The sequence below is a fragment of the Melanostigma gelatinosum genome (assembly GCF_949748355.1).
Source record: "Melanostigma gelatinosum genome assembly, chromosome: 8".
NCBI classification, from domain to species: Eukaryota; Metazoa; Chordata; class Actinopteri; order Perciformes; family Zoarcidae; genus Melanostigma; species Melanostigma gelatinosum.
This window is the reverse complement of record NC_136641.1, coordinates 8391495-8408922: the sequence shown is the minus strand read 5'-3', so window position 1 is coordinate 8408922 and position 17428 is coordinate 8391495. Positions and strand designations below refer to the sequence as shown.

Sequence of the window (17428 nt, the reverse complement as noted above, 5' to 3'; positions counted from 1 at the left end):
TCCCACTCAAACAGTTGGCGCTCGGTCAGTAGTAGCACAAAAAGTACCCCCTAGCATCCGTGACTTTGATGTAGTTAGTAAACGTATACAGGCAAATATGCGACAAGGAAATGCAAAGTAGTTTACAACAGCTAACTACATTGATGAAACTAAGAGCATGATAACCACAAATGCTACTAAAAGTTATCCTGGGTTGGATTCAGAACTTGCTAGCCACCCCCACCCTGAGGTCTAGCTTTAAAAAAAAGTCAAGTGGCTAAAGCTAACGCGAAGCTAGGCAAACATTACTTGGCTAACCGGATCCGCTAACAGCGGTTGACTGTTCACGCCACTTGCTCGGGCACTAACATGGTGGTTTTGGGCTAGCGGTGCTGCCGTATTGAACGTGTACAACTGACAGCCAGTGCCGTGTCGTTAGTTTGGCAGCCCGCTGCTTTGGAGGGCAATATAATGTGAGCTAGCTAGCTTAGACTGGCGTTAGCTTTAGCAAAACAAGAGCTCTGTCTCAGGAGTCAGCTGACAGGCTGCTGTGAGCTGCCAGCAGAGCAGTGATGGATCAACTGAAAGTAAAGGATCGCATATTGGAAAACCTCTCCTTATCTGTCAAGAAGGTAAGTGCCGTCCGCTTGGTCATCACACTTGAACGTTGTCGCTAAATTGAAGTGTTTTCACGTGAATGACTGTAGCTAACGATAGGTCATCTTTTGTCTGCCAGAGAGGGCAACTTTCAAGTCGGTGGGACATTACCAGCTGGCTTCTACGAGAGGGCCTTTCCCTTACTGACACAAATAACATGTAGACTATTCTCTACGACTTCTGAATTCACTTGTATGTTCTATGGTGTTGTAGTTTTAGTTTCTCTATTTGACCACGGTGTACCACAGTGGCATCAAGCCTGTGTTGTAAACACACCTGCAACTACATCAGGACACAGATTTGCAACACAGATGTTTGCTCCTAATTTCCCTTTTATACTTATGGAATGTTTTAGATTTGTTTGTCCAATTGTGCCTGATGTGATTGTGAGACTACCTTTCTCCCAACTTGACAGACGACATTGCATCTTCCTCCTGGACTTTCTGCATGCTTGTACATTCACTTTCCCATTATTAGTCTTTAATGCAATGAATCAAGCCCAGTACTGCGTCTTACTTCCTTAATACACCTTTTTCTAATCACCCCGTTTATCTCTTCTTTTGTAAAGACTGCACAAGGACCATAAATAGTGCTTATGAAATGGAATGCCTCAAGCTTCCAAGAAGGAGTACAGTGTTTACCTCAAACAACATTGCTTAGTCATGTCAAAGGATTCAAATTATTGTTCTTTGGGTCAAAACCCTCAAAGCTACTCCGACCTACACTTTAGTTGGTTATGCTTAAGGGTTAACACCTTTTAGCACCCTTAATGGCCAGTATCTGCTCATACTGTTGTTGCTGTTCTATTTAAAATCGAGTGTGCGGGAGCACAGAGCCAAAAATAATGAGATGACTTGATCATCCGGTTAGACGTTCATGACAGCCAAAAAGTACGTAACAGTTTGGCTTATTTGCATGTTTTTGAAAGCTCTTTCACCAACTTCAACAGTCACTGATACCAACCGAGTACAGGTAACGGTGTGCACTGCGTGGTGACTCCCGGCACATATAGTACATTGCAATATACATATAGTATAAAGCCAACCTATCTGTTAAAAAATGAAATAGCTTAATGTAGGTATAACTTTTGAAGGTCTGTCCTTTGTAACAACTTTTTCAAATACAATCAGTTTTTGAGAAATAATTACAATTTCTGTCACTGGAATGTGAGTTTTAGAAATGACCCTCTCTAAACTAACAGCAGAGGCACCATGTCGCTCTGTAGTTGCAGAGTTACTTTGCGGCCTGCGAAGATGAGACTCCAGCTATCCGAAATCACGACCGAGTCCTTCAGCGCCTCTGTGAGCACCTTGACCATGCTCTGCTGTATGGGTAAGAGACTTACTGCCAGTAATCTGCACACAGGAAAGAGGGAGGGTGCATAGACCAAGTAGTAATCTGACTTGTTTTTATTTGTCATATAAATCTTATTTCTGTATTTTCTGCACCTCATGTCCATGTTAACTGTCACAATTATGACATGTTTTAGACGCACGCTACAAGTAATTGATCTAAGTGTGGATACTTCAGAGTATATTACTGTTCCATTGCTGTGAAAATGTCGCTCTTGTGTCATCACTCTGCCCCCGTTGCCCCTTTTTCGACTCACGCATGTGATACTATTTTACTGTGTTCTGCATTACAGCCTGCAGGACATCTCCTCGGGCTACTGGGTCCTGGTCCTTCACTTCACCAGGAAAGAGGCTGTCCGGCAGATAGATGAGCTTCGGCACATAGCAACCAACCTCGGTCGAAGTGAGACATCCCCCTCACACCGTCAAACACACTCGCACGCACAGGATTTTAGTTTGCGGGGTGGGGGGGAGCATCGATCCTGATTCAATGGGTTACATTCATAGAAAATAACTCTTCTCTTTTCTGCGTAGGCCGAGCATGGTTATACCTGGCATTGAGTGAGAGCTCTTTAGAGAGCTATCTACGCCTCTTCCAGGAGAACCAAGGATTACTACAGAAGTATTATTTCAAGTAAGTGATCCAGTTACGAGCAAAGTTAGTTAAGTAATTCAGAATGTACAAACTGGATGGTCTGTAACTAGTGGAAGTTGCATTGCAGGAATTACTTGTTGTGGCTGTTGAACAAATAAATGTACTATTTTAGTGGTTAAAGTGAATGTCTGTCACTCACATGAAGCTAACTGATCTTCATCTCTGATAGGAACGCACTGGTCTGCAGTCATGACCACCTCACGCTCTTCCTCACGCTGGTGTCCGGCCTGGAGTTCATTCGCTTTGAGCTGGAGCTGGTTAGCATGTGTTTCACGACAATATCAATAGAAATGCAGCTCCTCAGTGATAGCAGCATGCATGTAACGTTTCTCTTGGGTCCTGCTGGTGCAGGATGTGCCCTATCTGGACGTGGCCCCCTACATGCCAGAATACTACAAACCCCAGAACCTGCTGGACTTCGAGGAAAGGCTGCCCAGCTCAGACAGCTTGTCCCTGCACTCCTTCACCTCCCTCACCTCCACCAACCTGGAGTGGGATGACAGCGCCATCGCCCCCTCCAGTGAAGGTAAGCAGTGGGTAGTGGGTCCCGATCAGCTCTCGTTGGCTCCGATGCCAATCCCAGTCCTTCAGTGTTTAGAGGCGGAAGCGCCGGCTAAAATGAGAAGCTGCTAGCTGCTAGGAGAGATAACAGATTTGATAGAGTCAGAGATGAACAAATCTTAAATCCTTTTATTTTTGCTGACAGTGATCTAATAATACAGCCTCATCATGAATCTAGTGGCAGTTCTATGTGCCACTGTGTCTCTGTGTGTCTAATCTGGACACTAAAGGACCAATCATGATATAACTGTAGTGCAGAACGGCCGCATTTATTTCGGGTTCATGTTTGGATCAGGCCACAAGTACACACTCGTATGCTGAGGCACAAATTCAGAGAGCGATGTCACGCTGACGGCATGTGGAAGTGAGACTGATCTTTGGCAGACTCTTGTGACTCACGAATACCAAAGTGCATTTCATCAAATGGATCACTTGGTCGCGGCTACAGAATGTTCTCATCGGGGTGATTGCTGTTAGGGCAGCAGAGCTTCTGATCGACGAGAGAGTCCCCCTCGCCACGTGCTTCTCAACCGCCTCCAAAACAGAGCAGCTGGTTCAAGTCAAAATCAAATGGATTTATTATCCCACAAACGCAAAAACGGTTACAAACCGAATAACACTATTAATAACACAATATTTCATGAAATTGAGGCCCGATCCACCCGCAGAGGATCTGAAGATGTCCGGAAATTCACAGTCCTTCAGTTGTCTTCCTAGTGTCCCGTATCAGCTCAGTGATTGGCTGAAATCCAATAAGCCCCTCCTGGCCTTTGACCCGCTGGCCTGGTCAATCACCAATCTTCTGAACCGGTCCCCCCTCCTTCCTTAAAACAGCGTACACCTTCATCCTCGCTTGGCCATCCTTCACTCATTCATATGGCCGTGTCTGAAAGGCCTCACTCAAAATCCCTCACCTTCCTTCATGGGTCAAAACATTCAGTGACTATTCTTACAGTGTTCAATTCATACCGTGACTATACCTTTTAAGTTTAATACATTCAATGATTATGCCTTCAGGGTTTAACACTTCTATAAGTAAATATACTGTAAACATACAATGTCCACCACTAGGGGTGCTATTAAACATACCAGCAATGCTTTTAAACATAAATTCCTCACATTGCGACGCTCACTGAATGGTTTCCACGTCACTCTGTACTGAGTCAGTTTCCCTCTTTTAGTTTTAGTTTCCACTTTGTCTATTTGTCCCCATCGATTGTTATTTCATACACCATATGTCATGTTATTTTTCTCTTCCATTGTGATCTCCTGTCTCCACTCCATCGCTCTCTAATATTGAATGTCATCCTTCCTTGTTTTTTTTTTTTTAGATTATGATTTCGGTGACATCTTCCCCGTGTTGCAGTCATTGCCAAGTGCAGACTGGGAAGGTGGGACATTGGTCAACCCATCCCCTTACTGCTGTTTCACCCTCCCCCCCCTCCCTCCCTCCCTCCCTCCTATCTAGCATGGCCATCCCTCAGTTTGTGCATAATGCATGCTGTGTGCGCTAGTCAGTAATGTTGATATGTAAAGTACAGCGAGCTGGTGCAAAAGACTGCTGATCTGAGGACATGGAAAGAAGCACGATCAAAGGGGCTGGGGTGAAAGTGATTCAAATTTTTGGGAATGGATTCAGTCGGAGGGGATGCGTGTTTGGATGTAAAGTTGTGTGGCACACTTTCAGCGAATATAAATTCAGTGATGTGGCAGGCATATGACTTAGATCACTGTAATTCATATGCACAAAGCTTTATGTTAACCGCCATAAAACATGAAACTAACTGAAAACCCTCTTTTGACAGTAGTATTTTAACGTCTAGTAAAGCCCACATTCATTTTTAGCAAAGCTTCTCTTAATGCTCATTCCATGAGTAGAGTTATCAAACAAAAACACAAGGTGTCGTTATAATGAATAAGTTGACAGGTAAGTTTGGGAGGTAGCGCAGCTTTTTTTTTGGTTCCCTGGGAATTCATTGTTGGGCGGGTACATGGAGCTGCTATCTGTCATGTTCTGCACGTTGCGTTACTCATCTTGGGAATGATCCGAATGCTCTCTCTGCCTTTTTGTTTACCGCAACAAGATAACCGCCTGGTGTCCTGCCTCGTCCAGTCTGTCTCCATTACACTGTGTTATCTGTTTGTCTGGTGCATCGTTGTCTTCCTGTGTGATATGTGGCACTGGTCTCGGTTCAGCTCAACTGTAGTGTGGAGGTAACAATCAAGAACAGTTGCTTAAGCACATAGAATGCAACTTCCTTGAAGTTGTTACAGCGTCGGCTTGCTGTAAGCTTGTCGGTGGTTTGTGGTCAGTCCGCTCACGATGAATCAAAAATGCTGATTCTTCCAAATTGTGTTATTTAAATATGTGTTTAGTATGACCCATCTCTAACTGAAGAGGTGATGCTTGACCTAGGCCAGTGCCATGAAGTAAGCTGCTGTCCGTGCACCTACTTGATGTCTTGCGCATTGTGTTGTGTGCCTCTCTCTCTGACCCGGCCAAAGAACTACAAAGGACACTGCGGCCCCCTAACATTTGTTTGTGTGCGACGCTGATGAAGAAACACCCAGAGTTTTTGTGAAAATGTCTCGTATTGGTGATGAAACATGAACAAAAAAAGACACATTTTGAAAGTGCTTTGATAGAAACTGCTCACAATTACTTTCTATCGTCAAACTTTTTGATTTCTAAGTTAATCGCTCAACTTACCGGCGAGACAGTGGAAGCAAAGATTCAGTGTAATTCTTATGTATATTCATAACTGCATGTGGGTGATTGCTACTTTAACTCTTGGTGTATCTTTTCATGTCAGAGGGTGACCTGACTGACCAGGCCAGCTGCCCACGATCCAGTGGCTCTGATCCCCAGACAGTCATCAGCGACACGGTGGTCCTTTCCGCTGGCACTGTGAAGGCGATGGCAGCAGCTCATCTCTCTGCGGACAGCCCGGCGTACAGACACAACCCCTTCAACGAGGACTCGGACACCAACACCACCAACACCTCAGCCGACGTCACGCCGGTTCACTTGGCCAGCTGCTACTATTCCGTCACCGCCGTAGATGACACGGAGACCACTGGCGGCGAGCTGGAGGTCATAAGGTACAGTGGCAACAGGTTGAGTTTCAGGCTCGTCCGCTCACATTCTATCTGCACAGTTGTTTTAATTGTATTAGAACGGAGGAGCCACAGCTAACCATTCTGGTCTTCCAGGATGGCCAGACGAAGGAAAACAGCCAAGAAGCGACGAGGGAGGGGCTCCACAGATTCCATCAGCAGCCTCCAGAACTCTGTCTCCTCTGAGCACGTGGAAATGGGCAACAGCCTCCGGTCTTCGGAGGATGTGGATTCATTGAACGGCGCTGTAACTCAGCCGGATGCAGAGGCCGAGCTGAGGAGAGGCCGGGTGGGATCAGAGGTCGTGGAGGAAGGAGACGAGGACGGAGTAGAAAGCCTCCTACGGCTCCCAGAGATGACGGACACCTCCATGGACGCCGTGGGCCAACCGCTCCGTGACGTCATGGACCGGCTCAACGGGGCTCTGGATAGGGAGGAGGCCTGGGAGCAACGAGAGGAGGCAGAGGAGAAAAGCGGTGCCGACCGTGACCGGGGTCCCGAGCCCCCTACGCAGCAGCCCTTTCGGGAGGATTCAGAGGGTGAGCCACCTGACCCAGCCCCAGGAGAGACGTCTCTCTTCCTGCAGGCCCCTGCCGAGCCTACAGTCTTATGCTGCTTTACCCCCAACAGTTCAGACTCTACTCTCTCGGGTGGTGGCCACTATGACTCTGCAGAGCATAGCCACTCGCAAACTCTTTCAGGTGGCCTTAAAGATGAAGGCGATGCAAAAGCGTCAGCAGGACAGGAGCCCGAGATGAAGACCGGGGAGGAAGACACAGAAGTGTTTACTGAGGAAGCAGAGAATTCTCATCCTGCAGAGTTTAAGTAAGGAGTTTCTAAAAAAGAACACATTGTTTGTTGTTGTAATGTTGTTCAAAGTATGTTTAATGTTCTTCATATTTTATATTTCAGGGTGGACAACAATCACTTGCTTCTTCTCATGATTCATGTATTCAGAGAGAACGAGGAGCAGCTCTTCAAGGTGAAGACGGAGGATTGTTGTCACATTTACACATTGTATACATCTATGTTGAAAGAAGTTACATCGTTTGGATAAAATGTGAATGTATCAATCAAATAGTAACATTTAAAGAAGTAAGGCAGCACAGTGATGTCATGGTCTTTCACCAGGCCTGTTTTCAGTCGTCTACCACACGTCTTCAAATCAGTTTTGGTTCTTAACTCTGACAGTAAGAGGAAGAAGTGCTTTTGGAGACTGTTGCTCAGTGGAAGTGTTGCAAGGCTCGGCTTGCCAACTGCATTGTAACTGCTTTTACTCAGGTTGTAGCAATGTACATGTCTGGTGTAAGCTTGTTAAAAATCCACACTTTTTCACACACGAACAAAAAAGCTGGGTTATTATTAGCTTAATTAGCCTAAATTATTTGAAGTATCAGGTGAATAAAGCGTGCACACGTTTGTGATAAATGATGAGAACTTACAGCTGATGATGGACAAAATAACCGAGTATAAAGTTTTGTTATTTCTCTGCTGTACTACAGTGTGCTATCCAGTTGCCAGAAGCCATCGCTCGTCAACACAACAGTTTGACACAGATGAATGTGGAGGCTGCAGACATTTGACAGAATTCATCTCTTGTGTTTTCAGATGGCGAGAATGAGCACAGGCCATATGGAGGGGGACCTGCAGCCCCTTTACCTGCTGCTGACTGACTGTTACATCTACCTGCTGAGGAAGGGTAAGTGCTTAAACACAACTTTTTCTTTCACACATGGTGAAACAGGCATCGCAGTTTCCTTCCGTTTGGGGAGTACAATTTTGACCATGGCTTCATAAAGCGATGGTGTCCATCTGTACTGGCAATGCTATGAGAGTTTCTTTGACATTACATTTGATTGAGGTTATTCTTCAGACAGAAAATACTTTACACTAACATGTGCTCACTGCGTGTCTTGGTTGTACTTTTGTTTTCCTCCACAGGTGCAGCAGAGAAGCCCTACACGGTGGAGGCTGCTGTTTCCTATAATGAGCTGGACTATCTTTCAGTAAGTGTCCTCCACAACAGAATTGACTTCACATATGTCCATGGCCTGGGCCGCTGTTACTTTACACACACATGTTTCCACAAACCCTTTCATGTTCTTCTTACCAAACACACTCATATCGGGCATGTGGGGGCGGGACTGATGCAGACAGATTGGCACGTTTTCTTTATCATCATGCTCGCATATTTTTGAAGCGGAGGCTTGTAGTTGCCAAAGTTACGATCATAGCAAATTGCTACTTGTTAATTAAAACTAGTATATTAGAATAAAAGAGGTGTCTAATAAACCTGCTGTTTGGCCGGCAGCCAGCGCTTACGGGAAACTGCATGGTCCAAAAATGTGAACCATGTCGAGTTAATTACAAGATATTTAGGAACTAATTAGACTCCAGCAAGCTGTGACAGCTGGGGTAGTGGAGCACAACATTAGTTTGGTGTCTGATATATCAGATGCAATGCTGTTTTCCTTTAGGTGGGCCTTGACCAACAGACGGTGGCGGTGGTTTGCACCAACAGACGAAGAAAATTCCTGTTGGACACAGCTGATGCCTCCCTGACTCTGTGAGTGTACCTGTTTATCTCTGACTCCATAAACTGTTTTTGCGAGCAATGTGCAACTCTTTGCAAGGAGCCAGCATGCACAAAATCACAAAATCACAACTACTCATGTGTCTATATGTGATGTATTGTGAGCCACGTCACAAAATGGATGATTGTTGAACTTATCCAATCCATCCTTCTTCACGTACAGGTGGTTCTTGTCAGTTCTGCAGTCAGCCATGGTGAAGGGCTGTCGTGAGCCTCCTTACCCCTCTGTGCTGACGGATGCTACCATGGAAAGACTGTCTCTCACGAAGTTTGTCTCCCAGGAGTCTCACTGTGAGGTACGGACGTGTTAAACTTCTCAGATACTGTATCAGCTCTTCCTTACAGGTCTGGTCTTTACAGAGAGAATGATACCAACATGTTACTAATCACCACTAGTAACTCAAGTGAAAGAACAGAAACTTTTTGGGGAAAATCTGTGACGCAAGTAATCACAAATCATAGCTAGTGTGTCAAACTGTAACACACACATGCACAGCATTTTCATTTCTAGACGCATTAGGCGTGTAAAAATGCATTTAATCATGTTTGTATACATGGAACTTACTTTGGACTGCATCACCATGTAATAATAATAATAACACCATGCTCACTGTGATAAATACTTCACCTAAGTCTCTGGAAGTCAAACTTCATATTTTATATGAATTGAAGTAACTGGCTGCCTGGAAGGTTTTTTCCATAATTCTATAAAGTTTGGGAGTCCCCCATAATAACACTTTTTTTTTTACCACTTTCCTGTTCTTTGGCTGACTTTCGGCGCAGTGGTAAACTAATACTTTCCTGTTTCTCCAGGTATGTGACGTGTCTATCCAACTGTACTCACTGGTCCACTGGGAGGATCCTATGGACATGACTTTGTCACCCCAGGGTGGCCTACCAATCTCTGGACTACATTCCAGCACCAAGGAGGGGGCTCTGCAGTACCGGGCTGGAAGCACCTACCTGGGCAAAGAGCTCTGGAAAAGCTGCTACCTCGTTCTCAGGTGTGTGCAGGTCGCACACGCCAGTATCCCGTCCAGCTGGTATCGATACGTTGAGATAATCCTGAAAAACCAGTGTGTGTGTTGAGTGCCAAAAATGTAGATCACATTTCCCATAATCCCCAGTACTCAACATGTGTGTCATCAGCCAATGTGTTTATGATTAAATCGTTTACCAGAGCACAAGGTTCTTCATAGAATTATCCTCTTCATTTATGCGATTAAAGTACACCAGATTGCTGCATTTAACTATAAAAGTGAAACGTTTTCTTTTCAAGCTTTCCCCCGGAGCCCCCTAGAGGGTGAATATTACAATATATATCTGAGAATAAACAGCTCAATGTCCCAATAATGTGTTCCAATATTGTGCAGCCCTGCACTGAATATTATGTGAAAACAATTGATATTTTTGCAATCTAACTTCACGCTTTATTCGGTGACTATATGAACAGCTGTCTCTGTTTCTTGCAGAAAGGGGATTCTGTACCTGTATTCAGAAAGAACTGATGTGGCACCTCTGCTGTCAGTCACTATGCGGTAAGCTTCACCTGGCTGAAAGGTCTCCTCTATTCAAGCGTCCCAGTAAGTCCTGACAGAGAGACAGTGAGCCAGCGTGCACAATACAAGGACAAATCAAAAGGCCCACAGAGCTGATTGAAATGTGGAGGCCTTTCATTGTTCAAAAGCAGCGAACGACACGCTGAGAAAATGGTGTTCGCTGATGTATTTTCATGCCTCTTGTGCCCAACAGAGGAGAGCACTGTGGAGGTTGCCGTCGCTCAAACAGCACAGAGCGTCCGCACGCCTTCCACGTCATCCTGACGGAGCGGCCGGCGCTGGAGCTCAGCGCCAACAATGAGCAGGACATGACCGACTGGATGCTGCTGCTCTGCCAGTCCGTCTCCAAAGGGGTAACGAGTTATACATACGCATGCATCGTGTGTTGTCATTTCTAATATCGCATGTATAGACGGACAATAATAGGTGTCACACAGTCTGTTCATTATCAATCCGTAATGAACATTTTTACACCGGCCCAACCCTACATGTGGGCACGTACAGGCTGTTTTCCTCCCTAAAAAAAGTTCACTAGGACTCCAGTTGCTGATGTTCTTCATAATAAAGGTATAATTACATTATAGCCACTGTACCTGCAGGTCATCCCTCAAGGTGTGGTCCCCACTCCATGTATCCCATGTTGCCTGGTGATGACCGACAGGAAGCTGCTCACCTGCCATCAGGACTGCCAGACCAGCTTCTTCCGGTCGCTCGGCAGCGCCGATATCTGTGACGTCACTTCCGTCAGCCTGGAGGCCGACAAGGAGTACTGTGTCATTGTGAGTGGCCATTTGTTTAACTCCTCTTGGTGTTAGTCCAATGTATGGATTTATATGAGACTTAAACTAATTACTTTATGTATACATAAGTATATGCTACACAGTTTGAATGTATTAACTATGAAATTAAGCTGTTCCGAAGTTCTCCTGCACTCTCAGGACTGTGCTTTTGCTTAGGGTATGCATGATAACATAAAACATATATATAATTTGTCACCGATGTTTGGCAGATTAAGAAGCTGAATTAATGATTTTTAAAACGTAAAAGTACCAGCGTCTCCATGTCTCCAAATGTAAATATGATATTTCCAGTCTAACAAGGGGTCCAGCCTTCATAAGCATACAAGACACACGTCATACATCACGCTGCAGTTTGTGTATCAAACAAACTGCTCTAACTGGTATGAATAATGAACAGCTAACAGGGTCAGGTGTCTAAACCCAAGACCTGGTGGGTCTTGGGTTTAGCTAAACTCTAGTTACATTTTGTCATGAAGTGCCTTCCACCGCAACATTTTTTGCTGCAACAAGTAAATCGTGTGGTATAATTTGTATTAATGAACAATCTTGATTGAGACCATGAGAACAGTATGACATCACTGAATGGACTTTGTCTATTAGTTACATCTCCAGGTAGCATCTTTACAGTACATCCCACTTGCATGCACCAAGATGAAGCAAGAGGAAATGAGTTCTTTTAGCATTCGCTCAATTTAGTCTCAAGGCATAAACATTGAACAGCCAGTTCACTATATATATATACCAGTTTACCAGTATATAGTTCTGCTATAATTCTCTTGTGTTTAGGAACTTTAATGTAAGCCGTCCAACTTTCTCCCTCTGTAGGAGTTTGCGTCAGATCGGACCCAGTTCCTTCCTCCGTGGGTGTTGTACTTCAGCGGCTGTGAAGAGAGAGATCGACTGCTGGAGGCGTTGGACCACACATGGAAGGCTGTTTTCCAGGTAGGAAGATAGTTAGACTCGTCGTTATTGTGGTTCAAGGAAGAAAGAAAAAAGTCAGTAATATTGCAATATTTGCTGTCCTAAAAACATTAGCATTCAAGACCTTATATCCAACAGTTCCTGCCAATGGCTGTGCATCTCGTTAAACGCTCATTTATGTCCTCACCGTACACAGGTTGATCTTCCCCACAGAGAAGTGTTGGATGTGTTCGTGCAGAAGCGTTGCGGGGAGGCCCTCGCCCTGATGAATGGCGCCTGGCAGAGGGCAGACAGTCTGGCCCGAGGCAGAGCCCAGCGTGAGCCCTGGTGCTGACAGACACACACACATATGCACGCATACACTTACCTGTGGGTAGCCACTGGGACAGACTGATCGTTAAACAGTCTGGTGTAGTTTCAGGGCAGACGGAGTTCACTCTGGCATTCAGTCTGTGTCACTGTAAACTGAGCTGAAAACCAGACGCGGCTATTGGTTGATGCACTACAGCGCAAGCACGTGTTGCACCTCTGATTCACTGATGAAACGTTTCTATCAGAGAAACTGCAGAAGTAGCAATGCATACGGCACGTCGCACATCGCAGCAAGACATGCTCGCTTGAAGTGAAATGAATCGATATTAACAAAACAATAAAACAGGTTTGTATTTGATTCTAGTGACACGTTGCCATTATTCCTTTGTTAGAGCTTCTTAAGAAATAGCAGCACTGCAGAACAAATGTGCTGAATCAAGGAAACGTTTGAGGTCAGATGATATGAAGGGGATGGCGATGGATAATTGTAGAACGTACATAATGTATTGATGTGTCGAGACTTTGAAACCAGTCATTACGTCGTGCGTTGAAGTATATCCTGCTGTATTGAGTTTAAGAATTCTGTCTCCACAAAGTAAACCTTGACGTTGAGATGTAAACGGGAGCGATGATGAAACACAAGTACAAGCTGAGAGGAAGACAAGGACCCGGTGCCGGCAGCTTCCCTGCACAGTGAAAAAAAGAAAATGATTAAAGTTTACTTGAAAACAAAATCACTCTAATGTACGTCAAGAAAGCCATACATGAAGGGGGAAAAGTTCACCCTCCTTGCCTTGCACACACAGAAGTAACGCTCTCTGACCTGCACAAGTCACACAACTGGGAAGATAAGTCACTCCTTGCTTAGTACCAGTTACAGGATGTTCTACTGAACCGGTACAGTTATAGAGCAAAATGTACAGCGCTGTACAGTATCAACGCGTATTCACCGATGCTTATGTGTGTGTCTGATATTCAGTTTTCAGGTTCTCTAAGGGCAACACGCCTCGACACTGAATTCTTGTCACATACAGAATGAGGATCCCAATACCAAGAATATCTGGATGTTTAACAGTTGCACTGTACACGACGTCCTCAAACTCTATCCGAGAACTTTCTTTACCAATTTAAACTTTGTCTCACGTTCAAGCAAAAGAAGAAAAACTATCAGGAAATGCGACAGACATGCCTTTTTATCTCCACTCTGTAGAGACGGGTGGAGGCTTCCATGCAGACTTGCACATTGTTTTTGCTGTTTGTGTTTTTTTTAATGGTATGATTTTTGTTTTAATATCATAATGTGCTTTTGTATGACCTTTGCAGAGTAAGTGGGAACAATTGTTGCCAAATTATTTAATTGAGTGGGGACAATTTGCAGGGGTCTGACGTGTGTGTGTGTGTGTGTGTGTGTGTGTATATATATATATATATATATATATATATATATATATATATATATATATATACCGTATAGATCTCTATATTCCCCCTTTAATGTGGGCAAGTATTTAAGGAATAATCTGTTACTGACTGAGCGCTACAACTTGTCTTGGCTTACCATTTTTACTTTGCACCAGTGGTTGGTGGCACGTTACTGTGCTGCACTCTACAGTGCGATCGGGCCACTCCGCTAAATTAGAAAATCCCTTTCTACAAGAGTCGTTTAGTGGTGCAAGACAATGTTTGATGCTTAGTCTCAATCTCAAAGACCTCCGTTTCATTCTCTTTGGCTAAAAGCAGTAATTGCAGTTGTCTTATTTCGGATCCCACTTGCCAGTGATCCAAACAGGACGGGTGACGTCACTTATTCTGAAGTGTCACTTCTGTCTGGAGTCATCGATCTTTTCTTTGTTTGTTTCACCATAGTAACCGTGACAACAGCAGCAGAGACCAGCAAAAAAACCAGTGCACCGCTTCACTCGCAAGTGAGTTGAAGAGCCAGTGTGTTGCATTCGCTCCGCCTGCCCTCTCTGGCGAGCCAACCGCTGCTGGGTGATGGTGAACGCGTCGCTAACTGTGCACCCTCTTGAGATTTTTCCCGGGAATGTCGCCGCAGACACTCTGTTCACAATACTGCAAATGCAACGGCTGTGATAGTGGGCCATCGACTGAAACGCCATTGTGTTACCTCGTCATTAAAATCTTCGAGATTATTACTTTAAATAGCCAAGTGTTGCATCAGTTCTTCACCGATTGTTTTTAATTAGTCTGTAATATCAAAGCTTTACTTGGAAACGGAATAAGATTTAGAAGACCCGAAACCAAACCCTTCATAGTTTCCCTACCAACTACAGTCAGTACATGGGTGTGTATGTGTTTCAATCTGCCCTTAACGTTGACACTGATGAGAGTACTGCTGCTCTCCTTACAGATTTATTTTGCAATGACAGTGTTGCCTTTTTGTCAGCCTTGACTGAACTGGACAAAAAACCTTTACACTAAATGACGGCCTATTTATTTATTTCGGTGGTTGCCTCACACTGTACGACTGCTGACTGCGTTCGAACACTCAAACAATCATCCTCGGTTCATGGTGGGGTTTTCTTTTCTTTTTACTCTTTTGTGTTAAAATATGTGCTGTATGTAGGGCTGGGTATGAACCTCGATACTCTAAGGACAGACATAACGCTGTCCTCATTGAATGTTGGCACACAACGCTTGCTCATTGTCAGTTAATTGGATGATGGCACATTTTTGTGGAAACAAATACGTGATTATATTCCATACTGAAAAATATCCAGTATCAAAAACCTTCAAATGATACCCAGCCCGATACATCCAATGTGTCCCTTATTTATTGTATGTACATGTCTTTCTCTGTCACACTGTGTTGCCTTCATGTCAGCATTAATCAGTGCTTTAAGCCTTTCTAAGTGCCGCTTGGTCTCATTCGTCGTCTGCTTTTTTTTACAAAGAAATCTAATCTCAGGTGAAAAAGGTACTTCACATCCAAAACCTTACGACTCACCGTGTGTTCTTTTTTTTTTTTTTTTTAAAGCTGCTGTTTTCTTGTTTTTTTTTCTTTCTAATTTGAATATTTGTTTTAAATCCCTTTTTTATTTTGGTTTGATGCAGCATTATGAAGTTATTTTTGCGCACACAGACAAGGCTGCAAAGTAATATTACATGTTGGAAAAGGTTTTATGTAAAAGTCCTTTAATAATTCAGTGGGTTCCGAAATTGGATTGTAGTAGTTAAATTGCGTAGTTAAATTAGTCTCCTCCAGTGGATTACTTTAGGGCTTTTTGACCAGGGAGAGTGCACTTGCAATAAGTTGGACTTACTTGAAATGTTTGTTGGATTAAAGACAAATAATAGAGTTGTGGCCTATGAAGTGTATATAAAGAAAAGGTTAAAGTAAGTCTCTTTGAGCAGTGTTTTGAATGTGGGACATTGCTGGCCAATGATGGATGACATCTTCCGAGTGACGCATTGTCAAAAAGCGCCTTTTTTTTTTGTTCGTAACTGTATTACTGCATGTAATATATGTATGACGTTTAGCGGTTTAATTGAATTGTAAATAGAGCACTCATCAAATATAACATACGACACACGCGCGCGCGCGCACACAGATGGATACGTGCATGTCCAGAAGGTTTTACACTGTTCATAATGGTAATGAATGTACAAATAAACCTTTGTGATTGGACAGCGTAACTGAATAAATTGGAACAAAACCTCGACTCCTGTGGTGATATATGCGCTGTATGAACCGGTATATCCGCTTTTAAACATCTATAGTTCTGTTGTAGGTCAAACCAGTGGAATGCCGTGCGTTCAAACACAGTTGTGTTAGAGCAGGGACAGAAGATTCACAGGTAGGAGAGCAGCTGTGCGTTAGGTAAGCTGTCAAACTACAAAACATGTAGTCTCCATTGCACACTGCTGTTCCTGCTTTAATCACCAGTGTGCAGCATGTCAAAGGATGGTTGTCAGCGAAAAGACTGCACACAAAAAAAACGGCGTTCTAACTTATGTTCTATGTCTGAGGGAATTGATTTGTTTAACGACTTTAATTCCTGACTTTTAAACTCGCTTTCCAGCCTTGATCACTGTTTTTAAATCAGTACTCCCAGAACACATTTTAAAACCAATACTGCTGGAAGACAATTAAGCTAGAATGACTGGAAAGCCATGCTATCCACACAAAAAAAGGAAATGAGATCTTGTCAGATAAGCGTGGTCTATTGCTGTTCTTCAATAGAGCTGCAGTTCCTCTCGGTCACCAGTAGAGGTCACACATGAACCTCCTCTTTAAACCCCATTAACAAGAATCTGGTCTGTCCTTGATATTCTACATATCATGTAGGCAGTCATGAGTAAGTTACTTACTTTACCTTTTTCTTTATTTTTTTTACGATACTTGTGTTTTAACTTTTACACCATACGATCAAAAGTACAAAGTTTGGTTTGGGGCTGTTTTTCCTTAGTTTGGACGACGCTCCTTAGTTCCAGTTAAAGTCAATTCTAATGCTGCAGCATACAATTACAGTTCAGGCAGCAGTGTGCTTCCAAATTTTGGGCCACCGTTTCAGGAGGCCCCTACCTGTTTCAACGTGCACAAAGCCAGCCAAGATATGGGTTTTTGTTTTTGTTGCAAGCTGATAGCTTTGGAATGAGATGTTAAACTATGTACTCCTCCACCATTCACATACTTTTGGCCACGTGAGGTATTTATCAAAGGGTCGGTCGCTGAGCTTCTTCAGAACCACTCTTGTTATGTCTTGGTATTACTCATATTCCCAGTTGAAGCTACCCAGCACAATCTGTCTGCCTTGTTCTTTTATTATCATACCACCTTTCTTTCTAATTGCGGTGAAGCAAAATCAGGTATGTGTCACATGCTGTCCGATCTTAAAGTTTGGAGCACCTGTCAAATACTACATGGTTATCATTCAATAACCACTGCTTCTACCAATCAA

The 17428-nt window shown here is 43.8% G+C and overlaps 1 protein-coding gene across 1 annotated transcript; it reads left to right on the top strand.

Moving 5' to 3' along the window:
* Positions 1-332: 332 nt before the first annotated feature.
* Positions 333-16172, top strand: plekhm2 (pleckstrin homology domain containing, family M (with RUN domain) member 2). Its single transcript, XM_079274399.1, has 21 exons — positions 333-611; positions 1862-1968; positions 2282-2391; positions 2523-2622; positions 2813-2900; positions 2995-3169; positions 4536-4595; positions 6018-6306; positions 6418-7146; positions 7234-7303; positions 7930-8020; positions 8263-8327; positions 8799-8887; positions 9078-9210; positions 9728-9918; positions 10387-10452; positions 10667-10826; positions 11073-11252; positions 12099-12215; positions 12391-12521; positions 14373-16172. The coding sequence occupies exons 1-21, from the start codon at positions 552-554 to the stop codon at positions 14500-14502; spliced, it is 3141 nt and encodes a 1046-aa protein (XP_079130525.1). The 5' UTR covers positions 333-551; the 3' UTR covers positions 14503-16172.
* The last annotated feature ends 1256 nt before the right edge of the window (positions 16173-17428 follow it).